Source organism: Danio rerio, chromosome 3 (assembly GCF_052040795.2).
Source record: "Danio rerio strain M-AB ecotype USA chromosome 3, GRCz13ab, whole genome shotgun sequence".
Classification (NCBI taxonomy): domain Eukaryota; kingdom Metazoa; phylum Chordata; class Actinopteri; order Cypriniformes; family Danionidae; genus Danio; species Danio rerio.
The window spans coordinates 19036447-19063424 of NC_141023.1; the positions used below are offsets into that span (position 1 = coordinate 19036447).

The 26978-nt window shown below is 41.1% G+C and overlaps 1 protein-coding gene and 1 long non-coding RNA gene across 2 annotated transcripts in view; one reads left to right on the forward strand and one right to left on the reverse strand.

Annotated features, from left to right (window-relative positions):
• LOC141381173 (uncharacterized) overlaps positions 1–26978 on the forward strand; it is a 70085-nt gene that overhangs the window by 16697 nt on the left and 26410 nt on the right. The gene's annotated exons all lie outside the window — the stretch shown is intronic.
• On the reverse strand, positions 4309–7765 carry zgc:163079. The gene is made up of 6 exons (NM_001083582.2): positions 7640–7765; positions 7219–7239; positions 6948–7116; positions 6550–6824; positions 5587–5729; positions 4309–4909 (listed from the first exon to the last, which is right to left on the reverse strand). Exons 1-6 carry the CDS (start codon positions 7692–7694, stop codon positions 4631–4633), a joined length of 942 nt encoding a protein of 313 aa, NP_001077051.2. The 5' UTR covers positions 7695–7765; the 3' UTR covers positions 4309–4630.

The following is a 26978-nucleotide window of genomic DNA, read 5'->3' on the forward strand; positions in this document are numbered from 1 at the left end:
ATGTTGTTCTTCACAGTACCCAGATGCTAAATATAAACCTGATGCCATGAGAAATTGTAGTGTGCAAGGAAACAGGGCAGTAAAAAAAACATTAACACAATGCAAAATATAAGTGAATAAAGAGACCTGTAGATAATAATGTTCAACTGAATGTTTTGCGAACTTTTCCATGTCACCACAGTAAAACAGACCGTTTCCCCTTTGAAAACTGTTTGATTTATGTGTTATGTTTGGGATCTCTTCAAAATGTTTACATCTCTTATTGTTATAAACAGCCAGTCGGTTTTAGTAGACCACATATAGTGAATAGGCTATGGGACCATGCTTTACTACCATATGTTCACTCCCACAACGCATGATGTACTGTATGGCAGAATGAATGTTCCCCTTCGGATGGGGAACTTCAATGCTATCAACAGTGGCAGTTGTAGACCAGAGTAACTGGGGGGGCCAGGCAGGGGCCACTTGTACTTTTAGGGGGTACACTTGTACATACATCACAAACTTAATTATTTAAAGTCATTATTTTATGCATCACTCTGCAGTCTTCATGAACTTTCATTCATTCATTTTCTTTTCGGCTTAGTCCCTTTATTATTCTGAGGCTGCCACAGCAGAATGAACCACCAACTTATCCAGCATGTTTTAGGCAGCAGATGCCCTTTCAGCTGCAACCCATCACTGGGTAACACCCATACACCACAGACAATTTAGCTTACCCAATTCACCTATACCACATGTTTTTGGACTGGTGGGGGAAACTGAACCCACGCCAACACGGGGACAACATGCAAACTCCACTCAGAAATGCCAACTGACCCAGCAGGGGCTCGAACCAGCAACCTTCTTGCTGTCAGGCGATTGTGCTACCCACCATGGTGCCCTGTCTTAATGCTGCCCTAACATAAATAAGCTAATTAAATAACTTAAACTCAAAATAATCTTCCATGTTCATTTATTTGACAAGTAACTTGGTATTGTTGGATAACACATTTCTAACATTCAAGTACATCAAGACACATTTTTACATCTGTAAACTGTAACAGATGCAGTTGAAAATACAGTAATGTTTTTCTAGTGATCTAAATCAAACCAAGGACATTTTTACAGTATTTTCTATAAAACACAAATCATTCTTCTGGAGTCATAATTAGTCTTTTTTTCTTTGTTTATTTCTTGAATAAAAGCATTTTTATATATATATTTTTTTCATTTAAGTTCGTGTTATTAGCCTCCTTTTAAGAAATATTTACTGTGTATTTTTTGATTGTCTATACAGCAAACCAGTTAAATAATAACTTGACTAATTATTCCAACTTTAGTTAACATAGCCTAGTGAAGTCTTTAAATTACACTTTAATCTGAATCAAAGACTATAGATTAAAGATACTTTAATCTGAATACAACTATCTTGCAGAATAACTAGCAAAATGTTACGCACGGACTGTCACCATGGGAAAAATAAAAAAGTAGTTATTAGAAATTAGTAAGTTGAACCATCATGTTTAAAAATGTGTTATAAATAAATCATGTGTTAAAGATTCGTGCTTTATGCTTTATATCACTGTTTCATCTGTTCTCCGGCTTGCTGTTTGTAAGTTCAAGACTGCATTTCCTAACGTCAAGCTATGTAACTTACACTTAATCTCTGATTAATAATAACCTCATGCATAGCCGAGGACTTCCTCTATTAAATTTGGTATAATCGCTATTGAAAACAGTAGTCTAATATCATCAACAGTGGACATTTTGATAGTGTTTCACAACATGAACATGAATGAAGTTGAATCTTATTACCTGTGTCAATTTTGGGGTTAACTTCTGATGAATGCGAGAAACTGATGCGCGCAGCACTGTAACTGACAAAGCGAAAGTGCGTGAAAGCAGACAGAGTGAGTGTGCACGACACTGAGAGCGTGCACCACCGACGGCTGATCTTGCTTCTCCGTGGCGTTTAGACACAAAAATACGCGTCCACATTTAAGGGGCCAGAGGGGGGGCCAAGCTTGTTGACACGGGGGCACCGACCCCCCTGGCCCCCCCTTAGAACCGCCACTGGCTTTCAGTGGATTTATTTATTAATCCACAAATGGGGATTTCTTTTCAGAAAGCCAATCGTCTGAAAGAGTTTATAACGGGCCAATGAAATGCCAAATGAGTTGGCAGCGTAAGCTTGCGCACCTGGAACTTATTGCCAATTAGCTCCGCATAAAAGCATAGGGAAGCAAGCAAACGCCATCCTTTTCGCTTCAGAGACTTTTACAGCCTTCTGAGAGAGTCGATGAGGGTTCCTTCTGCTGTAATCCAGCTATTCCGAGCGAACGAGAGTGGTCTCCCGGTCCAGAGTGGGTACATGCGGCGGCAGACGGTCGAGCTGGGATTCTCACTTGCCTGCCGTTCTTTGGGTCCGGTCCTCCGGAGGGGTGCGTAGAGTTGCAAATTTCCTAAAAGAGCAACACAGTCGTGCAGCATGTCCTTTTCAGGATGGCGCTCTGACTGTGCGTTTCTGGATGCGGTGGTTTCCTGTCTCCGGATGATGGGCACGATCAGTGCGTTGCATGTCTGGGGGTCCAACATGTTAATGCGATGCTTGCGGGCAGTTCATGTCGTCATTGCGATGCCATGTCTGTTGCGCAATTAAGATCGCGGCTAGCTCTTGTAAAGGGGCGAACCACCCCAGTTGTCCCCTGCACTGCAGTGGGCACACAGGCAGATCTGAGGGTCTCAGCGAGAGATAATCCGCCGCCTCCGGGCCCGCTGACCTCCCGCTCCTCCAAGCGCTCCATCCAAGCTTCGGGCGGAGGAAGCGATCCGTCTAACAGATGGTAGCCCTTACGCTCGATGACACCGGAGACAAGACGTCCACAGCGGCATCGGAGGGTGGGCTTTCATTGTCCGATGATGATCCAGACCCGCTCGCCTCCTCCGGGGAGGTGAGTGCTTTCAAGACGGATCCTGAAACGGACATGTTAGCCGTGCTTTCCGGGGCTGCTTTGGCCGAGGGGTTGGAGATGGTTTATCGCCCAGCTCCGCGGCTGGACTGACTAGATGGGTGCTATGTATAGAGGACCATAGGGCGAAGCGTTTGAAGCCTCTCGTCCCCTTCTCCGCATACTCAATTATCTTGACGACTGGCTGATTTTAGCCCACTCTCGAGAGCAATTGATTATGCACAGAGACAAGGTGCTCTGGCACGTCCACCTGTTGGGTCTTCAGGTCAACCGAGAAAAGAGCAAACTCGCCCCCGTGCACAGGATCTCTTTTCTCGGGTTGGAGCTGGACTCTGTCATTCAGCCACGGTGCAGTCCCCCCTCACGCGCGGACCTGTGTCTTCCCTCTCTGCTAACCATCTTATTATATGCGTACTCCCCCTTCTCAGGGCTAGTCCATATATTTTGCTATCATATCATACCATTGGGTAGCAGGTGGCCTCCGCAGCGTCCTCCCGATCGGGACTGCATGCTTTCCATACGTACTGTCGTATTTTCCTAGAATTATCTAGACGATTGCAACTACCAAAAATGTATATCTAAATCCGTAAAACTTTTTTGAGTGGGATAAGTAAGGGCCAGGGACACGTTGGAAGACTGCGCCTCTTTGATGCAGGAGTGCTCACGCTATGCCTGGTTATCTTCTCATCAGAGGCGAAGGTAAGGTGCAGTCGTTATGGTGTTTTCCAGACATTTTCCCATTTGTGGATTAATAAATAAATCCACTGATAGCATTGAAGTTCCCCATTCGAAGTGGAACGCTCTGGTTACTAAAGTAACCCTCATTCCCCGAGGAGGGGAACGGAAATGCTATATAGCATCGCCATAATGATTGTTCCTTAGCTGTAAGTGTCAGTCTCTTCAGCTTAAAAGGATGGCGTTTCCTTGCTTCCCTGTGCTTATATGCGGAGCTAACTGGCAATAAGTTTCAGGTGCGCAAGCTTACGCTGCCAGTTCATTTGGCATTTCATTGGCCTGTTATTTACTCTTTCAGACGATTGGCTTTCTGAAACGAAATTCCCATTTGTGGATTAATAAATAAATCCACTGATAGCATTTCCGTTCCCCTCCTCGGGGAACGAGGGTTACTTTAGTAACCAGAGCTTTAGCAAAACTGTAAACATTTTAAGACTTGAATATGTTTAAGTTTTTCATAATGATATAAAGTGGTTTATGCACAGCTTTGAGCAAACACCCTTTTAAATATCTTTTTTTTCCATCCACATTTAAAATAATTAGGTTTATTTAGTCATTTATAGTTTGATCAAGTACACTGACCCAAACTTAAATACAATAATAGGAAAAAAACTTCCACAAAAATGATTTTCATTGTTTATTTTGCATAGGGAATGATTAGTTTGAGAAAAATACAGAAATGGATTACATTGCAACAGGTGCATGTTAATTGATTTGCACTTATAAATGAATACATTGCGTAAAGCTTCTCGTTCAAAAGAATGCTTCATTACATCACAGTTTTGTGCTTAATATAAACTGACCCCAAATTAAATTGATATAAAAAGTTTCCACCAAAGAAAAGATTAGAAAAAGGACTGCCTAAATCACCCTTTTCTGTGAGTGAGTATAGTAAATTGTCATAATCGCTGCAGTACCACATCCAACAAATTATGGCTCAATCTTTAAAAGAAGCGTGAGATGAAGAGAGGGATGATGGAGAATGCGAGAGCAAGGGGAAATGAGAAGAGGTTGACTGATCCTCCAGTGAAAGTCAAAATGAGGGGGTATGAGACAAATCCAGGCAGGCTGCTGTTTGTGTAGTAGCTGATCCAGTCCTCATATTCAGACACTCTGACGTATATAGTAGGATAGCCAGGTAGACCACAATAACCACTGACCACAACTCCAGACTGAATCCAGATGGCGCCCTGCTTGATGACCAGTGGACCTCCAACGTCTCCCTGCAAAGACAAACACAGTTTACACTTCAACAATCACACTGTTAGAGATATGAGTGTGAGATGTGGTGCACCATGAAACATGACAGAAATTGTTATAACAATTGTAGTAGTTCTTTTAGAAAGTCATAAATATATAAAGTAATTTTAAAGTTACAGTTTTTGGATGTACAATAGTGTAAATATAACCTGTTCAAATTCATGTTCAGTTATTCTTCCCATTATCTTACTATTATGATATGAGTAAAAATAAAATAAGTGGAGGGCAAAAAAGTAATACATATAGTTCTAGATTTTGATATGCAAGTTTTACTATTTAGGGTAGACATGTGGATGAAGATCTGCATTGGTAATATAGTAAAATATACCATTTCAGGATGTCTTATTTATAAATGTGGTAAGCACAAAATGGGGGCGAAAATTTGTATATGCCACACGAAAGGAAACAAAACTTGACTGGTGAATGTGCAATTGAGTAAACATATTTAACTTAACTATTGACTTAATTGAAGCACTTCATCATATGAGCCATCATCATCAATTAATAAACTAATATTGTATTATAGTGTGTACCTTCACTTTTGGGAATGTTTTTATACAAATTTTGTTAATCAGACCTCTGGTCTCTCACGTTGTTGGAGAAAAACAATGGATAAAAAGTGCCTGATAAAATGTCTTACCGCACATGGTGCTTTTCCATCCTCATTTAAGTATCCAGCACATAAAAGTTTATTTGTTATGATTCCTCCATAGGCAGCATTACATTCAAAGTTGTTCACAATAGGGGCCTCCACCTCCTGCAGTACATCAGGAAGCATGATTTCTGGCACATAAAATAGATGCACAGATCAGTCAAAAGTAGGGATGCACCAAAATGAAAATTCTGTGTCAATTGGCAGAAAAATTCAAGCAATTATGATTTATTCTTTAAACAATGAAATGTTCTTTAAAATTTACCCCAATAACTTCTTATTGTTCTGATTAAAAAAATAAAAAATAGCCAATAAAATAACCACATTTAATAGAGAATGAGAGATTGTATCAAACGGCAATGCATTTTGAGAATATGAGAGACAGTAGCCTGCATTCCATTTATTTCTATAGGTAAATTGTATTATATATACACCATATATATACAATTTGCAATTACCTGTAAATGCTTGTACCTCAAATAACGAAAATTATAAAAGGAACTCATTTATTTATTTGATTCACACCCTCTGAATCTGTTCTCAGCTTCTTTAGTTTCACTCCATTGCTTAAGACAGAATAATATGGATGTATTATTTATAACTTCTTAATTTAGAGCTACAAATAGAAAAAACTAACTAAACAAAACTCTTGTTTGTTTCTGTGGCAATTTGCATTGGAATGCACCTAACCATTATTTAGATTCCCAATCTCTTAGTCATTGTCATGGCAGTAGCATTATTGCAAGCGGCAATTTAGGTTTTTTTATTTTTATTTTATTTATTTTTTTTCCAGCAAATTTTTTATTTTTTATTTTTTGGTCAAAAACTGAAAATGCTATTTTTTTGCAGATACTTTTTGATGGCCAAAATTTGTTGCAACCCTTGTGGAAACCACATAGAAATTTCTTAATTTTGCTTTAAAAGTTTGCTTCAAAACCATTCAAAACTCACCCTCCACTGTAGCGGGCCTATTTAAATAGCCCCATCCAGTAACCCAGCTCGCTGTCCCATCGACAAACACACTACCAGCAGCAGCCAGACAGACCGGCTTAATGTAATCACTGAAAGTCACAGGGGAAGAGAGCTTGAGAAGTGCTAAATTGCTGTCAAGACTGTTATAATTCGGATGCTTGATGATTTTCGTCACTGTCCTGGATATCTCATATGGGTTTGAGCCATTTTGAGTCTGACGTCCCAAGTAGACCACAATGTCAGAAGCAGGCATTCTGGAAACATAGATATATTGTTTTTAACTGTGCAGACCATGTGATTCTGGAATATATTAAAGTTTCTGATGAAAAAGTCCTATAAGTATAGGATAATTATAAAATTAGCCATCAGATACTTACAATGCAAAGACTTTGGCTGTTGTCAAAACCCATCCTTTATTGATTAGAGACCCACCGCAATAAAATTCTTCAGTTGCCTTTAAGTTAATGCTGGCCTGCCACGGCCAAGACCCTTGTGTTGCATTCAGTCCACCAATAATCTTGGTGTTGAGAGGCGCTCGACCACAGACTGATGAGAGAAAAGACGATTTGACTATTATCTGTTTACAACACATTCACAACCAAACATTCGATGTGAATGAATATGAGTTTGGATTATACAGAAACTTACCATCTGACTGACCCAGACAGCCTGTTTCGGTAAAATAAAATTAAGAAATTCGTTATTTGTAAAGGGCTTACTAAAAATGTGTTTCCATACATGTTATTTATGTGATTTGCATGAACTGAGCTAGAATTAATGTCAAGAATATAACATTTGAATGGTTTTGGATTGCTGCCATACATTTAGATAATAGGTGAAATTCTGGACAACAGCAACTGAACCTAAACGGAAAGATTTTTCTTTCGTGTTTTAGAAAGTGACAGAAAACATTGTATTATTTCAGATCAGTGATTTCACTTTGTAAAGAAACCCTACAACAAATGTGCAAAAACCTTTAGTTAAACAATTAATGTTGCTAAAACATTCAGTCTTACAATTGGTAATTAAAAATACTTTTGAAAGTAATTCAAGTTATTGGTGAATTTACCTGCAATGTTGAGAAGTATGGCTCCAGCCACACAGAAGACTGAGTTAAACTTCATTCTTCAGCACTGCAGTATGCCCTGACTGAATGTTTTTTTCTTCTGCTCTCTCTCTCTATTATCAACTGTAATGCTTAAATACTCCTGCCTTGATCAAGAAATTTCCTGCCTCCACCCACATTATGTTTTTTTTTCCTGAAGCAGTGAATTTTTTTCACCAACAGCATACTAATTCAGTATATATATATATGTATATATGTATATATATATGTGTATATATATATATATATATATATATATATATATATATATATATATATATATATATATATATATATATATATATATATATATATATATATATATATTAGGGGTGTAACGATATTAAAACCGAACCGAAATATCGCGATACACCATCCACGATACGTATCGCGAAACTCTTGTGGCGTACCGCGGTACTCTCACGCCCCCTGCTGCCCATTGTTGAGGTTGACGTCACTTGTCTCTAACTAATTGAACCAATTTAAACACATCTTTAATATCATATTTGATTAAATTGTTTTAGTAATTATGAGGATTTGTTCTAAATATTATATTCTAAAGTTAGTATTTTAGTGCATGTCATGTCATGTGACTTGAGTAAGCATCACACTCGTTACTACTGGACGCAGGATGGCTGCTTTACTGAGATTGCAGATCCCCCAGACACATTTAAGTCATCTGTGTGGAAACATTTTGGTTTTCCAGTTGAGTACAGGAATAGAATTTGTGTCGTAGACAAAGCGCACGCCTGTCTGTCTCAACTGTTTCACGAAACTTACTTGTAAGGAAAAACATTTAAAAATTGTGGTAATTTCACAACGTGAGGGTGTAAGCAGCAGAACTGCCAACAAAAGTGATTTAATGTACAAAAGTAAAACCAGAATAATGCCCAAATATACAAAAAAGAGAAATATTTACACTAATAAAAATAATATAATAAAGTAACAAATTCAAACAAAAGTATCAAACAAAAATTAGTTAAACTCGAGCAAGGGGGTGATAGTGAAGACAAACAAAAGAAATAAATATAATAAAACATTTCTAACTCATGAATAACCCCTCTTACCTCGCTAAAACTGATGAAAAGAAAAAAAAGGTCTTCAGCGCCGTGCGTCGCATTCTTCCCTATACTGAATAAAATAAACAAAGATGACCTTCACCTCTTACCTGATGTCTTTAACAATACATTTTCTACGTGTTTGCAAAATGGAAATCGTATGACATTTTCCCTATCCACCTTACACTAAGACTGAACTTGAGGAGATACAGCTATATTGTCGGGAAGGAACGGATAATATACAAATCAATTGAAATAAAAATGTACAAACCTCACAAAATTTCTTAAAGTGGGCAAAAGTAATGCAAAATAATTTTACCCAAACGAAAGTTAAGCAAAAACAACGAAAATCATAATCATGTCAGAAAAATACACGAAAAACGAGATCAAAGGAAAAAGCGCTCTCTCTCCCGCTCTTCCTGACATGCTTTTTACATTCCCGCGCTGCGTCGCCAAATGATGATAGATCGGTCTCCTGACCAATCAGCTGTCAAAAAGGTGGACCTACAGAAATTACAGGCATAGAGGGAGCGGGAGAGAGAGAGAGAGAGAGAGATCGGGAGGCAAACATACAGCCGGCTACAACCCTAACATTAGTTTCAGACACAACCGCAATGTATTTTACTGGTGAATATGTCATGAAAAAACACTTTACAAACACATTATATGTATATTTTTCGTTAATTTAAACAGAAACCTATCTATCTAAATGAAACCATATAATCAAAAATGAGCGTCTGTGTCTGCACAGAGATTAAGCCTCTCATCGGAGAATGTGGATATTATGGTGTTTTTGAAGAAGATCTTTCACTAGTCTACACTGCAGTTATTTATTTAATTTTAGTTTACTTAGTTAAGATGGCTCCACTAAAGAGAATAGTTTTTTTCTGACTAGTCTATATTGGAGGTATTTATTTAATTCTAGTTGTTTACTCGGGTATCCTGACTGTACTAAAAATGCGATGACAAAGTTAATAAAGAAAAAGTTAAGATGTTCTTGTTATTAAGTGAATCGTCCCTTAGCATTGCTGTTAACATGACATCAACCCTAACCCCACAGCAAACAGAAACCGAACCGTACCGAACCGAACCGTGGCTCCAAAACCGTGAACCGAACCGAACCGTGCCTTTTGTGTATCGTTACACCCCTAATATATATATAATATATATGTAGCATGCATAAATGGCATGAATGAAATGTTCAAACGTTCATGTTCAAATGTGAAACTGCTGAACTGCAGTTAAAGTCAGGCATCCTGCTGATTTGATCCAGAAGAGTACTTTTTTGTCAGACGGCTCACCGATCAGGTATCGTATCATCTACCTCACCGTATAAATTCATTCATTCATTCGTTTTCTTTTCGGTTTAGTCCCTTTATTGATCTGGGGTTGCCACAGTGGAATGAACCGCCAACTTATCCAACATATGTTTTACGCAGCAGATGCCCTTCCAGCTACAATCCAACACTGAGAAACACTCATACACGGGCAGTTTAGCTCATTCAATTCACCTATAACACATGTCTTTGGACTGTGGAGGGAAATTGCAGCACCCGGAGGAAACCCACCTGAACATGGGTATAACATGCAAACTCCACACAGAAATGCCAATTGACCCAGCTGGGGCTCGAACCAATTTTCTTGCTGTGAGGCGATCGTACTAACCACTGCACCACTGTGACGCCTTTATAAATGACAATTAGTCTTAGTAACAAATAAAAATAAATCTTTGCAATCTTATCTAAAAAAATTAAAAGACTGCACAGTTTAAACACTGCTGAATATCAGCTGAAAATGCAACCTAATTTAATAAAACAACAACATATAATAATTTAAAACTATAACAATGTTCATTTCAGTGTTATTTAGCAATGTTTTAACTGTACAGTAATGTTATATTTATATATGATTGCAAAGACTTTTTTGATAGTTTCATTTGTGTATCTTGAAATTAATATATATATATATATATATATATATATATATATATATATATATATATATATATATATATATATAAAACAGTCGACTTCATCAAAGGAAATGAGTGTAGTTAACTCACAACTGACTGAAAGTTAATTCTACTCATTTGAAAAGAGTTTTGAACTCAGTGTTAAAGGTAATGAGTTAATTAAATACCTCATTACTTCAACTTAATTGGAGTAAGTTCACAGTACTCATACATTTTTTTTACTCAAATGGTTTGTATATTGGTTTTCTTCAAACGGTTGGAGTTGACTTATTGAGTTCCCCTTCGGTTGGGGAACTTCAGTGCCATGAATGGGAGGATTCGGATCAGAAGCCGCTTATCTGGAGAGTATTGAACGGGCCAATGAATGAAATTAATTGGCAGCGTAAGCTTGCGCAGGTGTGCGACATCTGCAATTATCTCAGCATATAAGCACACCTGAAGCCAGCAGACGCCATCCTTTTCGCTTCAGATCCTTTCTGAGTGAGTCGATGAGGGTTCCTCTTGCTGATCAGCACTTCAGAGCGAACGAGTGTGTCTCCCGGTCCAGAGTGGGTCTTCGCGGTGGCAGACGGTCGAGCTGGGTTACTCCCTTGCCTGCGGTTCTTTGGGTCCGGTCCTCCAGAGCGGTGCGTATAGTTGCAACTTTCCTAAAAGAGCAACACAGTCGTGCAGCACGTCCTTTTCAGGATGGCGCTCCGACTGTGCGTTTCTGGATGCGGGGGTTTCCTGTCTCCGGATGATGGACACGAACACTGCATTTCATGTTTGGAGGTCCAGCATGTTAATGCGGTGCTCGCGGGCGGTTCATGTCGTCATTGCGATGCCATGACCGTTGCACAGCTAAGATCGCGGCTAACTTTCACTAGAGAGCGAGCCACCCTAGTTGCCTCCTGTTCTAAAAAAGCAGCGGGCGCTCGGGCAGATCTGAGGGTTTCAGCGGGAGCTAATCCGCCGCCCACGGGCTCGCGGACCTCTCGCTCCTCACGGCGCTCCATCCAAGCTTCGGGTGGTGAGAGTGATCCGTCTAACCAGATGGTAGCTCTCACACTCGCTGACACCGGAGATCAGATGTCCTCCGCGGCATCGGAGGGTGGGCTTTCACTGTCCGACGAAGATCCGGACCCGCTCGCCCCCTCCGGGCAGGTGAGCGCTGTCAAATCGGATCCTGAAGCGGACATGTTAGCCGTGCTTTCCCGGGCTGCTTCGGCCGTGGGGTTGGAGATGGTTTATCCCCCAGCTCCGCGGCCGGACCGACTAGATGGGTGCTACGTAGAGGACCAGAAGGCGAAGCCTTCGAAGCCTCTCGTCCCCTTCTTCCCGGAAGTGCACAGTAGGCTCACGCAGTCCTGGAGGGCACCTTTCTCTGCCCGTGCTGCGAGTGCCTCCGCCCTCACCGCCCTTGACGGCGGAGCTGCCAGGGGGTATGAGGCGATCCCGTCAGTGGAGCGCGCTTTCGCGGTCAATCTTTGTCCGCGCGGCGCCTCTACGTGGCGGGGTTTGCCCCGCCTCCCGTCCAAAGCCTGTAGGTTGTCTGCCTCCCTCGGAGCCAGAGCTTATAAGGCTGCGGGCCAGGCTGCTTCTGCTTTGCACGCGATGGCCACCTACCAGCGCTACCAAGCGCAGGCGCTGGCCGAGCTGCACGAGGGCGGGTCCAACCCAAGCTTATTACATGAGCTGCGCACCGCGACCGACTATGCTCTTCGGACTACTAAGTCCGCCGCGTGTGCGCTGGGGAGGACGATGTCAACACTTGTGGTTCAGGAACGCCACCTCTGGCTAAACCTGGCCGATATGCGCGACGTTGACAAAGTTCGCTTTCTTGACTCGCCCATATCCCAGGCTGGCCTGTTCGGCGACACCGTCGGTGAATTCACCCAGGAATTCAAGGCGGTGAAAGAGCAGTCGGATGCGATGGGCAATGTCATCTATCGGCGTGGCCGTAAGCCCGCTCCGCCCGCCGAGCCATCCACCTCCGCTGTTCCTCGCCGAGGGCGCCCGCCAACGAGTGCTGCCCCGCCCCCGCCTGCGCCTCCGGCCAAGCGGGCGCGGCGTTCACCTCGAAAGCAGGCAGCCCCTCCTGCCCAGGGCGCCGTTAAGTCCGGTAAACGGACCGCGAAGCGTCCCTGAGACAGGCCATCCGGAGAAGAGGAAACTTGCTCTTTCCCCGCTGGAGGGCGGGGCCCCGATAACAACGGTACTTTTCAGTGCCACCAAAACATCAGTAAAAGAGCACTTTTTCCCTTCCCCGGATGTGACTGCACGAGTTCTGCCAGTCCGGGACGCGCTGCCTTCCGGCTCGCAGACTCTACGTGCTTCGCCAGTGGCTCACGAGCGCTGGGGGGACGGTCTCCCTTCCCTCAGCCCTCCAGCCCCCTCTCCGGAGTCAGGGTGCGGAGCCAGAGCGAATCGCTCTCCTCCAGCTCTTCCGCGGGACCCTCGTGCTTCCCGGATCAGCACACCCACTCCGCGCTGCCCCACCGCTGGTACGTCAGCGATTGTAGCGATGACTCCATTAGCGAGGGCTCTGCCTGCCTGGTTAGCGCGGGCCAGCCCCTCGCGGTGGCTCATACGCACAATCAGACTCGGTTACGCGATTCAGTTCGCGAAACGGCCCCCCAAGTTTACGGGCGTGTATTTCTCCAGGGTCAACCCCCTGTCCGCCCCTGTCTTGCGAGAGGAGATTGCTGCCCTCCTGGCGAAGGGTGCAATCGAGCCGGTTCCTCCAGCCGAGATGGAGAGTGGGTTTTACAGCCCATACTTCATCGTACCCAAAAAGAGCGGTGGGTCACGGCCAATCCTAGATCTGCGCGTTTTGAACCGCTGTCTGCACAAGCTGCCGTTCAGAATGCTCACGCAGAGGCGCATTCTCCAATGCGTTCGTCCTCGGGATTGGTTTGCAGCCATAGACCTGAAGGACGCGTATTTCCATGTCTCCATTCTTCCACGCCACCGCCAATTTCTGCGGTTTGCGTTCGAGGGTCGAGCGTGGCAGTACAAGGTCCTCCCCTTCGGGCTCTCTCTGTCTCCGCGGGTCTTCACCAAACTTGCGGAGGGTGCCCTAGCGCCCCTTCGGCTCGCGGGCATTCGCATACTCAGTTATCTCGACGACTGGCTGATTTTAGCCCACTCGCGGGAGCAATTGATTATGCACAGGGACGAGGTGCTTCGGCATCTCCGCCTACTGGGGCTTCAGGTCAACCGAGAAAAGAGCAAACTCGCCCCCGTGCAGAGGATTTCTTTTCTCGGGATGGAGCTGGACTCGATCACCATGGTAGCGCACCTCTCCGAGGAACGCGCTCGCCTATTGCTGAACTGTCTGAGGGAGCTCGACAGCAAACTAGTGGTCCCACTGAAGTTCTTTCAGAGGCTCCTGGGGCATATGGCATCCGCAGCCGCCGTCACGCCGCTCGGGTTGCTCCATATGAGACCACTTCAGCACTGGCTTCACGATCGGGTCCCCAGACGCGCATGGCACGCGGGCACACACCGGGTCTCGGTTACTGCGCTGTGTCGCCGCGCCCTCAGCCCTTGGAACGACCCCTCGTTCCTACAGGCCGGTGTGCCTCTAGGACAGGCGTCCAGCCATGTTGTTGTTTCAACAGACGCTTCCAACACGGGTTGGGGGGCCGTGTGTCGCGGGCATGCGGCTGCGGGCCTCTGGAAGGGTGCCCAGCTGCATTGGCATATCAATCGCCTAGAGCTGTTGGCAGTGTTCCTCGCTCTCCACCGCTTTTTACCGGTGCTGGAGCGGCAACACGTGCTGGTCAGGACGGACAGTACGGCGGCGGCGGCGTATATTAACCGCATGGGGGGTATGCGCTCTCGCCGCATGTCTCAGCTCGCCCGCCGTCTGCTCCTCTGGAGTCACCCGCGGCTGAAATCGCTGCGCGCCATTCACGTCCCAGGCACGCTCAATCGTGCAGCCGATGCGCTCTCACGACAGCTGTTACGCCCTGGAGAATGGAGACTCCACCCCGAGTCTGTTCAGCTGATATGGGCGCGATTCGGGGAGGCCCAGATCGATCTGTTTGCTTCCCCCGAGAACGCTCACTGCCAGTTGTTTTTTTCCCTGACCGAGGGCTCTCTCGGCACGGATGCACTGGCCCACAGCTGGCCTCGGGGCATGCGCAAGTATGCGTTTCCCCCAGTGAGCCTGCTCGCGCAGTTTCTGTGCAAGGTCAGGGAGGACGAGGAACAGGTTCTGCTAGTTGCGCCCCTTTGGCCCAACCGGACCTGGATATCAGAGCTCTCACTCCTCGCGACGGCCCTCCCCTGGCGGATCCCTTTGAGAGAGGACCTACTCTCTCAGGGACAGGGCACCATCTGGCACCCTCGCCCCGATCTTTGGAACCTCCACGTGTGGTCCCTAGACGCGAGGAAGACTTAGGTAACCTACCGACTGCGGTGGTTAATACCATCACTCAGGCTAGAGCCCCCTCCACGAGGCGCGCCTACGCCCTGAAGTGGAGTCTATTCACTGAATGGTGCGTCTCTCGCAGAGAAGACCCCCGAAATTGCCAGATTAGTGTTGTGCTCTCTTTCCTTCAAGAGAAGTTGGACAGCAGGCTGTCGCCCTCCACTCTCAAGGTTTACGTGGCCGCCATCTCCGCTTATCATAGCGCGGTAGCTGGCGGCACCGTGGGAAAGCATAACCTGGTCATCCAGTTCCTTAGGGGTGCTAGGCGAATTAATCCATCTCGCCCCCCTCTCATGCCCTCTTGGGATCTCGCCCTCGTTCTCACGAGTCTGCGATCCGATCCCTTTGAGCCACTCGAATCAGTATCTCTAAGATTTCTGTCCCTGAAGACAGCTCTGCTGGTTGCGTTGGCCTCCATCAAGAGGGTCGGGGACCTGGAGGCATTTTCGGTCAGTGACTCGTGCCTGGAATTCGGGCCGGATTACTCTCACGTTATCCTGAGACCCCGCCCCGGTTATGTGCCCAAGGTTCCTACCACCCCCTTTAGAGATCAGGTAGTGAACCTGCAAGCGCTGCCCCCGGAGGAGGCAGACCCAGCCCTTTCTTTACTTTGTCCAGTTCGCGCTCTGCGCATTTATGTGGACCGTACTCAGAATTTTAGATCATCTGAGCAGCTCTTTGTCTGTTATGGCGGTCGGCAGCAGGGAAGTGCCGTATCGAAACAAAGATTATCCCACTGGATTGTGGATGCCATTTCACTCGCTTATTCGAGTCGAGGTCAGCCGTGTCCCCCGGGAGTACGTGCACACTCCACTCGGAGCGTTGCATCCTCTTGGGCGCGTGCACGCGGCGCCTCTCTAACAGACATCTTTAGAGCTGCGGGCTGGGCGACACCCAACACATTTGCAAGGTTTTACAATCTGCGAGTGGAGCCGGTTTCCTCAAGGGTATTAGGTAACCCTTTGGTGATTGAGGAGACAACTCGGTAGGGTGTTGAAACACGCTTGCGGCGCCATTCTCCCTAAACACGGAGGTACGTGCGCCTTTTTTATCTGTCAGTAAAGTTCCCCGTCAGGTGAGCCCTGCAGATTCCTCCGTGGCCCCCAGCACTGACTCAGCGGAGGAGTCACTTGCTGGCCCACTACGTTGTAGGTCTGCCCGCTGGTCAGCCCGTGTTTTGGGTATAGGTGCCTGCTATGCGTGATCCCCACTAGGCGATCCCATATGCTTATTCCGCCACGGTTAAGTCCCCCCCCTGGGCGGACCCGTGTCTTCCCTCTCCGCTAACCACTCTTTTGCTATGCGTACTCCCCCTTTTTAGGGCTAGTCCATAGGTAAATTCTGCCATCTATCCCCCCCTTGGGTAACGGATGGCCTCCGCAGCGTCCTCCCTATCGGGATTGCACGCTTCCCAACGTACTGTCGTATTTCCTAGAATTATCTAGATGCTCACGACTTCCCAAAAAATATATCTAAATCCGTAAAACTTCTGTTGAAGTAGGATAAATTAGGGCCAGGGACACGTTGGAGGACCGCGCCCCCCATCATGTGGGTGCGTCACGCTTGCTTGACTATCTCCTCATCGGGGGTGTTGGTAAGGTGCAGTCATTATGGCGCTTTCCATATTCTCCCATTCATGGCACTGAAGTTCCCCAACCGAAGGGGAACGTTCGAGGTTACAGAAGTAACCCTTCGTTCCCCGAGGAGGGGAACGGAAGTGCCATATTCCGTCGCCATAATGACTGTCCCTTAGCTGTTTAAAAGTCTCTTCAGCTTAAAAGGATGGCGTCTGCTGGCTTCAGGTGTGCTTATATGCTGAGATAATTGCAGATGTCGCACACCTGCGCAAGCTTACGCTGCCAATTAATTTCATTCATTGGCCCGTTCAATACTCTCCAGATAAGCGGCTTCTGATCCGAATCCTCCCATTCATGGCACTTCCGTTCCCCTCCTCGGGGAACGAAGGGTTACTTCTGCAACCTCGAACGTTTTGCATTTGATTTGAGTTCTCTTCATTTATTGGGTTTTACTGTGTTCAAATTGCTTTTTTACTTGAATAGGTTAAGTTCACAGTACTCATTAGGATTAGTTTTTGAACTTAAATGGTTTGTTGCAATCAGTTTCTTCTAATGGTTTGAGTTTCCTAAACCTTTTGGGTTTTACAGTGTATACTGCTTACTAATGTAGAATAAACTCTTTGCTAATGCTTAAATTATTAAGTTATAATAAAGTGATACAAAAAATTGGGACATTTAAGCTGTATGAACGCTCACAGAATCAACCACATTCAAATCACAGCTGGGACAGAATGTCTTTTTATGTGTAAAAACATGCAGGTAAGGTAAATTGAACAAACACAAATTTTCCTTCTTCAACTTTTATGTAATTTAGACTTGTGCTTTATGGTATAGAGATCTACAAGAAATGTTAAATAAAATGGCTACAAGATGGCACTGTCCTCAAATTCATCATCTGCTGTTCGTACTCAATGCTGAGTGACACTCTCTCTCTACCAGGCATTGTGTGTATCTCCTCCACAGATTGTCTAAAGAGGAAGAGTGACACCTGTGGCCGAAAGTCAATACAAGAAAGGGAATTTGAGTTATAGAAAACTTGTGAAAATGTCATTCAGATAGAGCTTTACACACTGTAAAACCCCAAAAGTTAAGGTAACTCAAACCATTTGATGAAACCGTTTGCAGCAAACCATTTAAGTTTAAAAACAAATCCTAATGAGTACTGTGAACTTAATCCATTTAAATAAACGAAGCAATTTGAGCACAGTAAAACCCAATAAATGAAGAGAACTCAAACTGAGTACTGTAAAACCTAATACGTTAAGTCAACTCAAATCGTTTGAGGAAACTGATTGCTACAAACTATTTGAGTAAAAAAAAAAAAACGAATCTATGTACAGTAGAGTACTGTGAATTTACTCTTTTTAAGTTGAATAAGTTATTAAATGAACTCATTACCTTCAACAACGAGTTCAAAACTCTTTTCAAATGAGTAGAATTAACTTTTGGTCAACTTTGAGTTAACTACACTCAATTCATTTGATAAAGTTGAGTGTTGGGTTTTACAGTGTGGGGAAGGAAGTCCATTGTCCAGCATGCAGAATGTGTCCCCTGTTCCTCGCTGAACTGAGGAAAAGATCTGTTAAAAGTGTGGAGTTAGGGAAAGTAGGAAATTATTATATTTATAGGAATTCTCTCTTAAAATGATTGAATGATAGTGAGATTGAAGCAGGGAAGTTGTTGAGAAACCAGGTGCAGCTGTAAGCACACCTAAACCCACCCCAACCCTACCCCTCACAGTAATGTCATTAACTCCATTAAGTGCACTGTGTCTGTTATTGCATGTCTGAGATATGCAGTCTCAGCTTGCATTTGAGTTTGCATCAAGATACTATTGGAGTTGTTTGGGTCACAGACTGAGAACTGAAGTCTTTAAGTATGTTTATTTTCTGAAGGCAACTTCTATAATATTAATAAAGTTACAACAAAACAAATACAAATAAAAACAAAGAGTTTGAAATAAAAACAATTGTGAAATAAATTAAAGTATAAATACAAACAAATACTGTTTGCTTATTATTGCAGTAAGGACTTTGATCTACACATCAGCCTCATAAAAGAGACTTGAGAACAAGCAGGTAATCCCCTTTTTCTTTTTTTTTTTCTCTTCATTTTTAATGAGGTTTTCTTGTCTTTATTGTTGGAAGGGTGATTGATTTCATTATGTTGTTGTTGTTGCTGTATTATTATTATTATTATTATTATTATTATTATTATTATTATTGTGAGTAATAATAATAATAAAACACAGTATTATTCAACAGTTTTTATTTTTATTTTTATTTTTTGGTCTTTATTGAGAGGATAGGACAGTATAGGACAGCTGGGATTCGAACTCGGGACGCCCTGAAGTGCTACTGCACTTTCAGTGCGCTAACCACTAGGCTATTGTTTATAGACTTATTCAATTATAGAATTATAGACTTATTCAACTGTTTTGTATTGAAACAAACAAGCCAGCTGACTGTGCTTGTGACAGAGCATGTATAGACCACATCAGCTTTCCAGAATCATTAGAAAATATTTTTGGTTATTCATAGATCGCTTTAAATACTTGACTTAATTATCTTATTTTATTGTTGTTATTGTTGTTAATTTGGTTTTAAGGAGTCTTTATCAACTCCAAGTCCATGATTTTTTTTACAGAACTGAATGAACATTAGGGCTTTAAAATGTCTGAAATATCCACTAGGTGACAGTATAGTTGTTTTGACAAAATATAACAGTTGGAGGCCTACTGACTCAACAAAGCTCTGAAGTTAAGTTGTAGAAATACTGTGCAGTATATTTTTATGATGGATTACAGTTTTTAGCTCACTCCAAAATGAAAATCTGTTTTTCTTACTCGTTTCAATTAAAACCACAACACTACTTTTTTCCTGTCTGAAATGAGAAGTTAATTAAAAAGGAATCATTTAAGATGGCGTTTACATTTATTCAATTTGCAGATGCTTTTAAGAACTTACAAGTGAGGATAAAAGAAGCTCTCAAATCAACAGAGAGTAGCAGTTTATACAGTTGTCAGAATTATTAGCCCCCCTTAATTATTAGCCACCCTGTTTTTTTCTTCCCCCTACCAATTTCTGTTTTACGGAGAGCAGATTTTTTCAGCACATTTCTAAACATATTAGTTTGAATAATTTCTAATAACTGATTTATTTTATCTTTGTCATGATGACAGTAAATAATATTTTACTAGATGTTTTTCAAGATACTCCTGTACAGCTTGACGTGACACTTAAATGCTTTACTAGGTTAATTAGGTTAACTTGGCAGGTTAGGGTAATTAGGTAAGTTATTGTTTAATGATGGTTTGTTCTGCAGACTATCAAAAAATATATAGCATAAAGGGGCTAATAATTTTTATCATAAAACGGATTTTTAAAAATTAAAAACTGCTTTTATTCTAGCCGAAATAAAACAAATAAGACTTTCTCCAGAAAAAAAAATATAATTAGACATACTGTGAAAATTTCCTTGCTCCGTTTAACATCATTTGGGAAATATTTAAAAAGGTAAAAAAAAAATCAAAGGGGGCTAATTGTTCTAGCTTCAACTGTAAATGCAATGACAAGTCTAAGTTACTAAGTCTACAAGTTTAACAAGTTCTTTTGAAGGAGAGGAGAAAGTGTGAACAATAGGTGGTTTGTCAAGTCCACTCACCTGTACAGAGCACATTCAGAATTGCACACTGATTTTCAAGAGGTACGGTGGCCGAGAGAACTTAACGCTATGCAATTTAAGAAAGCACATGCAATTACAAAAAACACCAGCAAATAAAGTAACAATCTTTATCAATTTGACAGCACATGTGTTGTGATTTGATCACAAAACAAACAACTAAAGAAACGCGCTGCAAATTTATCTCAACATTTGCAAATATCCATACCATATTTTACACCAATAATGAAGCATTCGACTGAAAACAGAATATCAAACATGTTTCTTCTTGGGGATTTCTAAAACTACGTATTTTGCTAATTTTTCACCAATGCAGAAACAAAACACACTTCACAATTATGTCTTAAATAATGTCTAAAAATAATAAATTACATAATTGCAAATGTATTTACTGTATAGATATTTAGTCTCCTATTGTGTGTGCTTACATTAAGTTCCTGATGTAGTTATGCTGCAAAATGCAACATATTCATTTAAAGTACATTTAGAACAGATAAAAAGTGTGAATAATATGAGACTTAACTCATGGCCAATTGACAGCCCTAATATATACAGTCAAGCCTGAAATTATTCATGATTATTCAGACCCCGGGGGATTGAATAATTTCGGGCTTGACTATATATTTATACATTTTCCTATTGGGCATCATAGATTTTTGGGAAAAATTAATTTTATTTTCTTAGTATGATTATCACTGATCATCAGATTTTTGCAGTTTTGATAATGCATAAAGCTTAACACATTTCAATCAGCTGGCAGACACTGACACTATTATTCTTTATCTGACTCCATTTGATGACATAAGCTCTTAAAATAATGTTAATAAAAAACTGTCCAGCTATTCTGATTTGCTGGCCAAGAAAAGACATTATGATAAAAAAAAAGAGTTCAGTGTGAGAGATGTTTGATAACAGCAGCTAGCTTTCTGCAACTCTCACATGGTCGTCCACTGAAGCTAAGCAGGGCTGCGCCTAGTCAGTACCTGGATGGGAGACCACATGGGAAAGCTAGGTTGCTGCTGGAAGTGGTGTTAGTGAGGCCAGCAGGGGGTGCCCAACCTGTGGTCTGTGTGGGTCCTAATGCCCCAGTATAGTGAAGGAGACTGTATATTGTTCAGTGAGTGCCGTCTTTTGGATGAGCTGTTAAACCGAGGGCCTGACTCTCTGTGGTTGTTAAAAATCCCAGGATGTCCTTCGTGAAAGAGTAGGGGTTTAACCCCGGCATTCTGGCAAATCTGCCCACTGGCCTCTGTCCATCATGGCCTTATAATTATCCCCCATGTCATAATTGGCTTCATCACTTTGTCTCCTCTCCACCATTCAGCTGGTGTGTGATGTGCGGTGTGGCGCAAAATGGCTGCCGTCGCGTCATCCAGGTGAATGCTGCACACTGGTGCTGGATGAGCAGATTCCCCCATTGTGTAAAGCGCTTTGAGTGCCCAGAAAAGCACAATATAAATGTAAGAATTATTATTATCATTATTATTATTATTATTATTATTATTATTATTATTATTATTATTATTATTATAACATTCTAACTGACTTGATTTCAACATTCAATGTAAAATGTAGTCAAATCTGTTTAGGCGATTCATTGGAGTTTAAGAAAGTCTGAAAACAAAAATATCAGGACATATGTTGATATTATTTGCAGTTCTAAAACTTCCTCCAGGGGTATGAATAATTTCAGGCTTGACTGTATATAATAATAATATTAAATAACACATACAGTGGGATAAATAAGTATTAAACACATTCTCATTTTTCTCAGAAAACCTATTTATAAAGATGCTGTGAACTTGAAATTTTCACTGGATGTTGGTAACAACTAAAGAAGTCCAACTAATTAGACAACTAATTAGACAACTAATGAAAAATAAAAGTAAACAACACAGGTGAAAAGTATTGAACACATGAAACAAGTTATATGCAGAAAGGCAGTGAAAGCCCAGACAGCAGCTGAAATCTCTCAGTAGTTCTTTAGCAACCCTCTGCCCCTCGTCATTTGTGAATGAATATTAGCTGCTTCTGTCCAACATCTACATTAGCAGGATGAAGATGAAACCAGGGTGGACAATGCAGCAAGACAGTGATCCAAAACAGTCAAGAAAACTCAAATGCTTTTAGAGAAAGAAAATAAAGCTGAGGAATGGTCCAGCCAATCACGTGACTTGAATTCAATAGACAATACAAATTAAAGATCAGATTTGATAGACAAGACCCACAGAACCATCAAGATCTTTACACTGTAGAAGTCTGTGAAAGAATCACAGCTAAGCACTGCATGTGACTTCATGGAGCCAGTATAGAGAGTTGGGTAGAGGTCTGTCATCCATTGGCATCAAACACCAAAAACTTTTGGTGGCACAAGATTTTAATGCAAGTTCTTCATATTGTGTTCAGTGTGCTCCCTCTCTCCAGTTCTCTCAGTCATTTCAATGCTCCTCTCCCACAACCATCACACCCACCCCACAGTAACACCTCAAACACTGTAATTAATCAAGACGCGTGCCGTAATCAGGAGGAAGAGCAGCTATTTTTAAAAGCCCTGTCACTGCGGGGGCATTGAGAAACAAGATGAGAGAGAGAGAGAGAGAGAGAGAGAGAGGTAAAAACAAGACAGATTTATTTATTCTGAGTGCATTTGGCTCTGAGATATCAAGAAGAACATTTAGCTCAATGTCTTCTATCTGAGCTACTTCAGTCTTCGCACTCGCTTTATTAAATCTGTTCAAGTCTGAAAGAGGAAAAAAATCAAATAAAAGGTGGTGATAATAAGAATTTAGATACATGAGCCTTCCACTTTTTATTATTTTTTTTAATCTTTCTTTGTTTCTCTTTATCTCCATACACGCATCAACAAATTCTGGACTAACCTAACTATTGTGTTAAAAAAAAAATAGTTGCCAAAATTTTTTTATTGTTAATTTAGCACTCAATTTTGGGGATTTACACCTACCTAAATTTAAAAAGTAACCGCTCCTGACTCCAGTAAGCTACAAACACAAACTGTGTATCATTGGAAAGAAGACATTTCGATCTTTACTGTGGTAAAATGAAGTTACATGTTAAAAATATAAAAAGTTATACATTATGAAGTCATGAGGAAAAAAAAATTGTATTGTGTTCAATATTTGTTTTTCCATATACACACACAGAAAAACATTAATGTAATGTCCTAGAAAAAAATATGACTTGAAAGCCAAATGTTTGATGAGTTTATATTTTTAAATTTGATGAAGATAGCATGAAAAACGATTTCTGTAAAGTTTTCTAAGACTATATCGGTGTCCTCCTTTCCCTCACCGTCAAAGGCATTTTCTGAAAAATGACCTTCCCAAACTAAAACATTTACAGTTGCTGAATAATTATAACAGATTGTGGTCTCGTTTTATCTGTAACACTGTAAGCTATGACATCGACTTGCCTTTTACTAAAAAGACGCCGTTTTTGTGTGTAAGTAAAATGTTAAAGCGATGTAAACAATAGGTCTCCTGCAGAAACGGTGACACAAACAAATGAATGACCATCCATAATTCAACACTTGTGTTGGTAAAATAAATGTGCTCTGGGGTGTTTTCTGTGAACTCTTACCTTTCAAAATAAACCGTGATGTACAGCAATGAATGCGTGTGTGTGTGTTGTTATTACGATGATATGTACTCCATATCTAATAAGCGTTTTCTGTACAACTTACACAAACCTAGCGAATACATTCTTTATACGCTTCCCATTGAAAAACATCTAGCTGCAATGGGTGCTTGAGGGTTGTAGCTTTTAACTGATGTACAGTTTGTCAAGATTACTCATGTTCTTTTTGATGTAGTCTATTCATAAACATTGACATGTAGAAAAACCGCACCCCAGTGCATCCACGTCCAGGTGCTGGCTAAACAATGCAACATTTAGGTCTCTGCAACTTCAGACTTAAACACATTTGCTTGAATAAATTAAAATGATCAAGCCATCCAATATTTATTCATTTTTTCCCTCGGCTTAATCCCTTTATTTATCAGGGGATGCCACAGTGGAATGAACTGCCAAATTATCCAGCATATGTTTTACACAGCGGATGCCCTCCCAACTGCAACCCAGCACCCATGCACTCTCGCATTCACACACATACACTATGACCAATTTAGCTTACCCAATTCACCCATACTCCATGTTTTTGGGGAACCGGAGCATCTAGAGAAAACCCATGCGAACACGTAGAGAACATGCAAACTGAAACTGAAACTGGGTTAGTTTGCTCAAACCAGGTGACAGTGCTATTCGCTGAGCCACCATGTCGCCGCTATCTATTTAAATAATTTAATTTTGATTGATATGGATTAAATCTTTATTTTCACATGTGACTTTAAAGTACATACTTAGCTTTTTTCCCATTATTTGACAACGTTGTTGTCAGTGATATTTCCTTAGTATGTATATATTTAGTATTGTCTAAGTATTAGTATGTGTCAAATGTTAATTATATATTTGTGAAGCACCAAGAAAATCTGAAATTCTATACCTATTACCCCAAATTGTGACGGTGCTTTGTTTACCTGTCATGTGTTCCCTGTGCTTTGTTATGTCATGCGATTCCTTTGTTCAGTTTTCCCGTCATTTGTTAGTTTTTGTAGTTCTACCTGTGTCATATCCCTGTTTGTAATCTGTTAAATCATGTCTTTGTATCCTTGAGTTCAATTCATTCCTTTGTCCGGTATTGTATTGCCACAACTTTTTGTCCTGCCTGCGTTTGATGTTGCAGTTCCTGTTTAAAGAAGTGTTTTTTTCATAAGCTTTACTGCATAGCACAACCATGACTCAAATAGGATTAATAAAGTTTTAAACAAAAACTAATATAAGAACAGGTTATCATAAGTGTTATCTAAAAAGAATTGAATATCCTGTGTCAGTGGATCCATTCGTTCTATTACTGAGCGATGATTATACATTGAATCTCACCAAGCTACAAAAAGCTGTTTGGCTGGCTGGCTTCTGCAAAGAAACTACTAGCCCAACATTGGCTGCCTCCACGCAATTTGGACATGTACGAGTGGTTGATACAACACTACGACATTATAATGTCGGAATTATTCACAGCTTTAGTGAACTTGGTACAAATGAGTACATTAAAGATCTGCACTTCAGCTGCTGACAAAATATCCATGTTTATTGAACAAAACCATGATCAGGATCTAGAATGATTGCCTAATTTTGCATATTTGATGCTTGATACTGTACTTTGTTTTAGTTTTTCTGTTAACCTCTGTTCATTGGATGCCCCAGTTTGAAGAGACCGTAGAGGAGTAGGGTGGGGGTAATTGAACTGATATGTTTATATTGGTTTATTTTTTAGCCTGTATTTTTTTGTCAACAATAAAATAAAAACTTGTTATCATACAAAAAGTATCCTAAAAATATTTGAAAAACTGTTAATTAAATCATCCTTTACGATGTTGTTTGTTTTACTGAAACCGTAATGATTCATTAAATGCAAGTCAACTGGAATTTGCTTTTTCAAATTGAATTTGTCTTGATTTGGCCTTTAATTTTTCAGTTTTTCAGCTAGCAGAATGATTTTAGTGGCAAATCTTATTTTGACTAATATTTCACAAAATTGCTTAAAAAAAAAAAAAAACACTCTGGGCAAATTTACTACCCTTGTTTTCCTAAAAAATCCAATAAGTTAAACTGCTGTGATTTTTTTTTTTTTTTTTGCAATTTTTTATTTTTTTTTTGCAAAAATCTGTTGACCTCAGTCCTGATCAAATTAAATTAGAAAATCACAGGATTTAAACTATTTAATTGCCAAATTCGTAAATGATGTACTGATTTGGTGAAAAAAAAGAAAAAAATGACATTTTCAATATAAAAAGTAATTATGGAATGGACTTTTTAAACCTTTTATCAAAGTCTTGAACATTGACTTTGATTTAAATTTTTTTCTCCCTAATTTATTGTTGGTGTTTTTGCCCCATTGACTTCCATTATAACGCTTTTTTTTTATTATGATTTATTAGAAAACCATGACACCATATAATCATACATTTTTGATTGTTGGTGGTTTTCTCTCTTGGGAAGAGGTAAAATAAAATTTTTTTACTCTTGATCATCAGTTGGCACCATTAACCCTTTAGATGGGTCTGAGCAAAAAAAGGCTTATTTTCTGGATTGTATATGGAGCATAATAGCAAATTAAAGTGTGCATGTGTGTCTGTGAGAGTGGGCTTTATGCACTTACCTTGATATGTCTGAGAAAATTAAAATATGCATCTCAGCTCTCAGAACTACATGGAGTAAACAAAAACAAAGACCATCAAATGTGGTTATAATAGAGGTCAATGAGGCAAAAACAGCAACCAACAGTAAATTAGGGAGAAAAAAGGAAAATCTAAAAATCTCAAAACCAATGTTGTTACTAGACTGTGACAAAAGGTAAGAATCTAGTGCACAATTACTTTTATATTAAAAATACATCATTTTGTGAGTTTTCCAACAGATCAGTGACATTATTTGTGAATTTGACAATCAAAAACAGTTAAAATCCTGTAATTTTCTAAACAATTTATTAATTTTGAACAGGACTGAGGTGGATTTACAGATT

What these genes read in the sequence shown, in the direction of transcription:
- zgc:163079 (NM_001083582.2), bottom strand. Translation starts at nt 7,694, where the DNA reads ATGAAGTTTAACTCAGTCTTCTGTGTGGCTGGAGCCATACTTCTCAAC. An exon ending in CTGTCTGGGTCAGTCAGATG is followed by an intron (nt 7,117 to 7,218) that starts GTAAGTTTCTGT and finishes TTCTCTCATCAG; the next exon opens with TCTGTGGTCGAGCGCCTCTC. An exon ending in ATGGAAAAGCACCATGTGCG is followed by an intron (nt 4,910 to 5,586) that starts GTAAGACATTTT and finishes TTGTCTTTGCAG; the next exon opens with GGAGACGTTGGAGGTCCACT.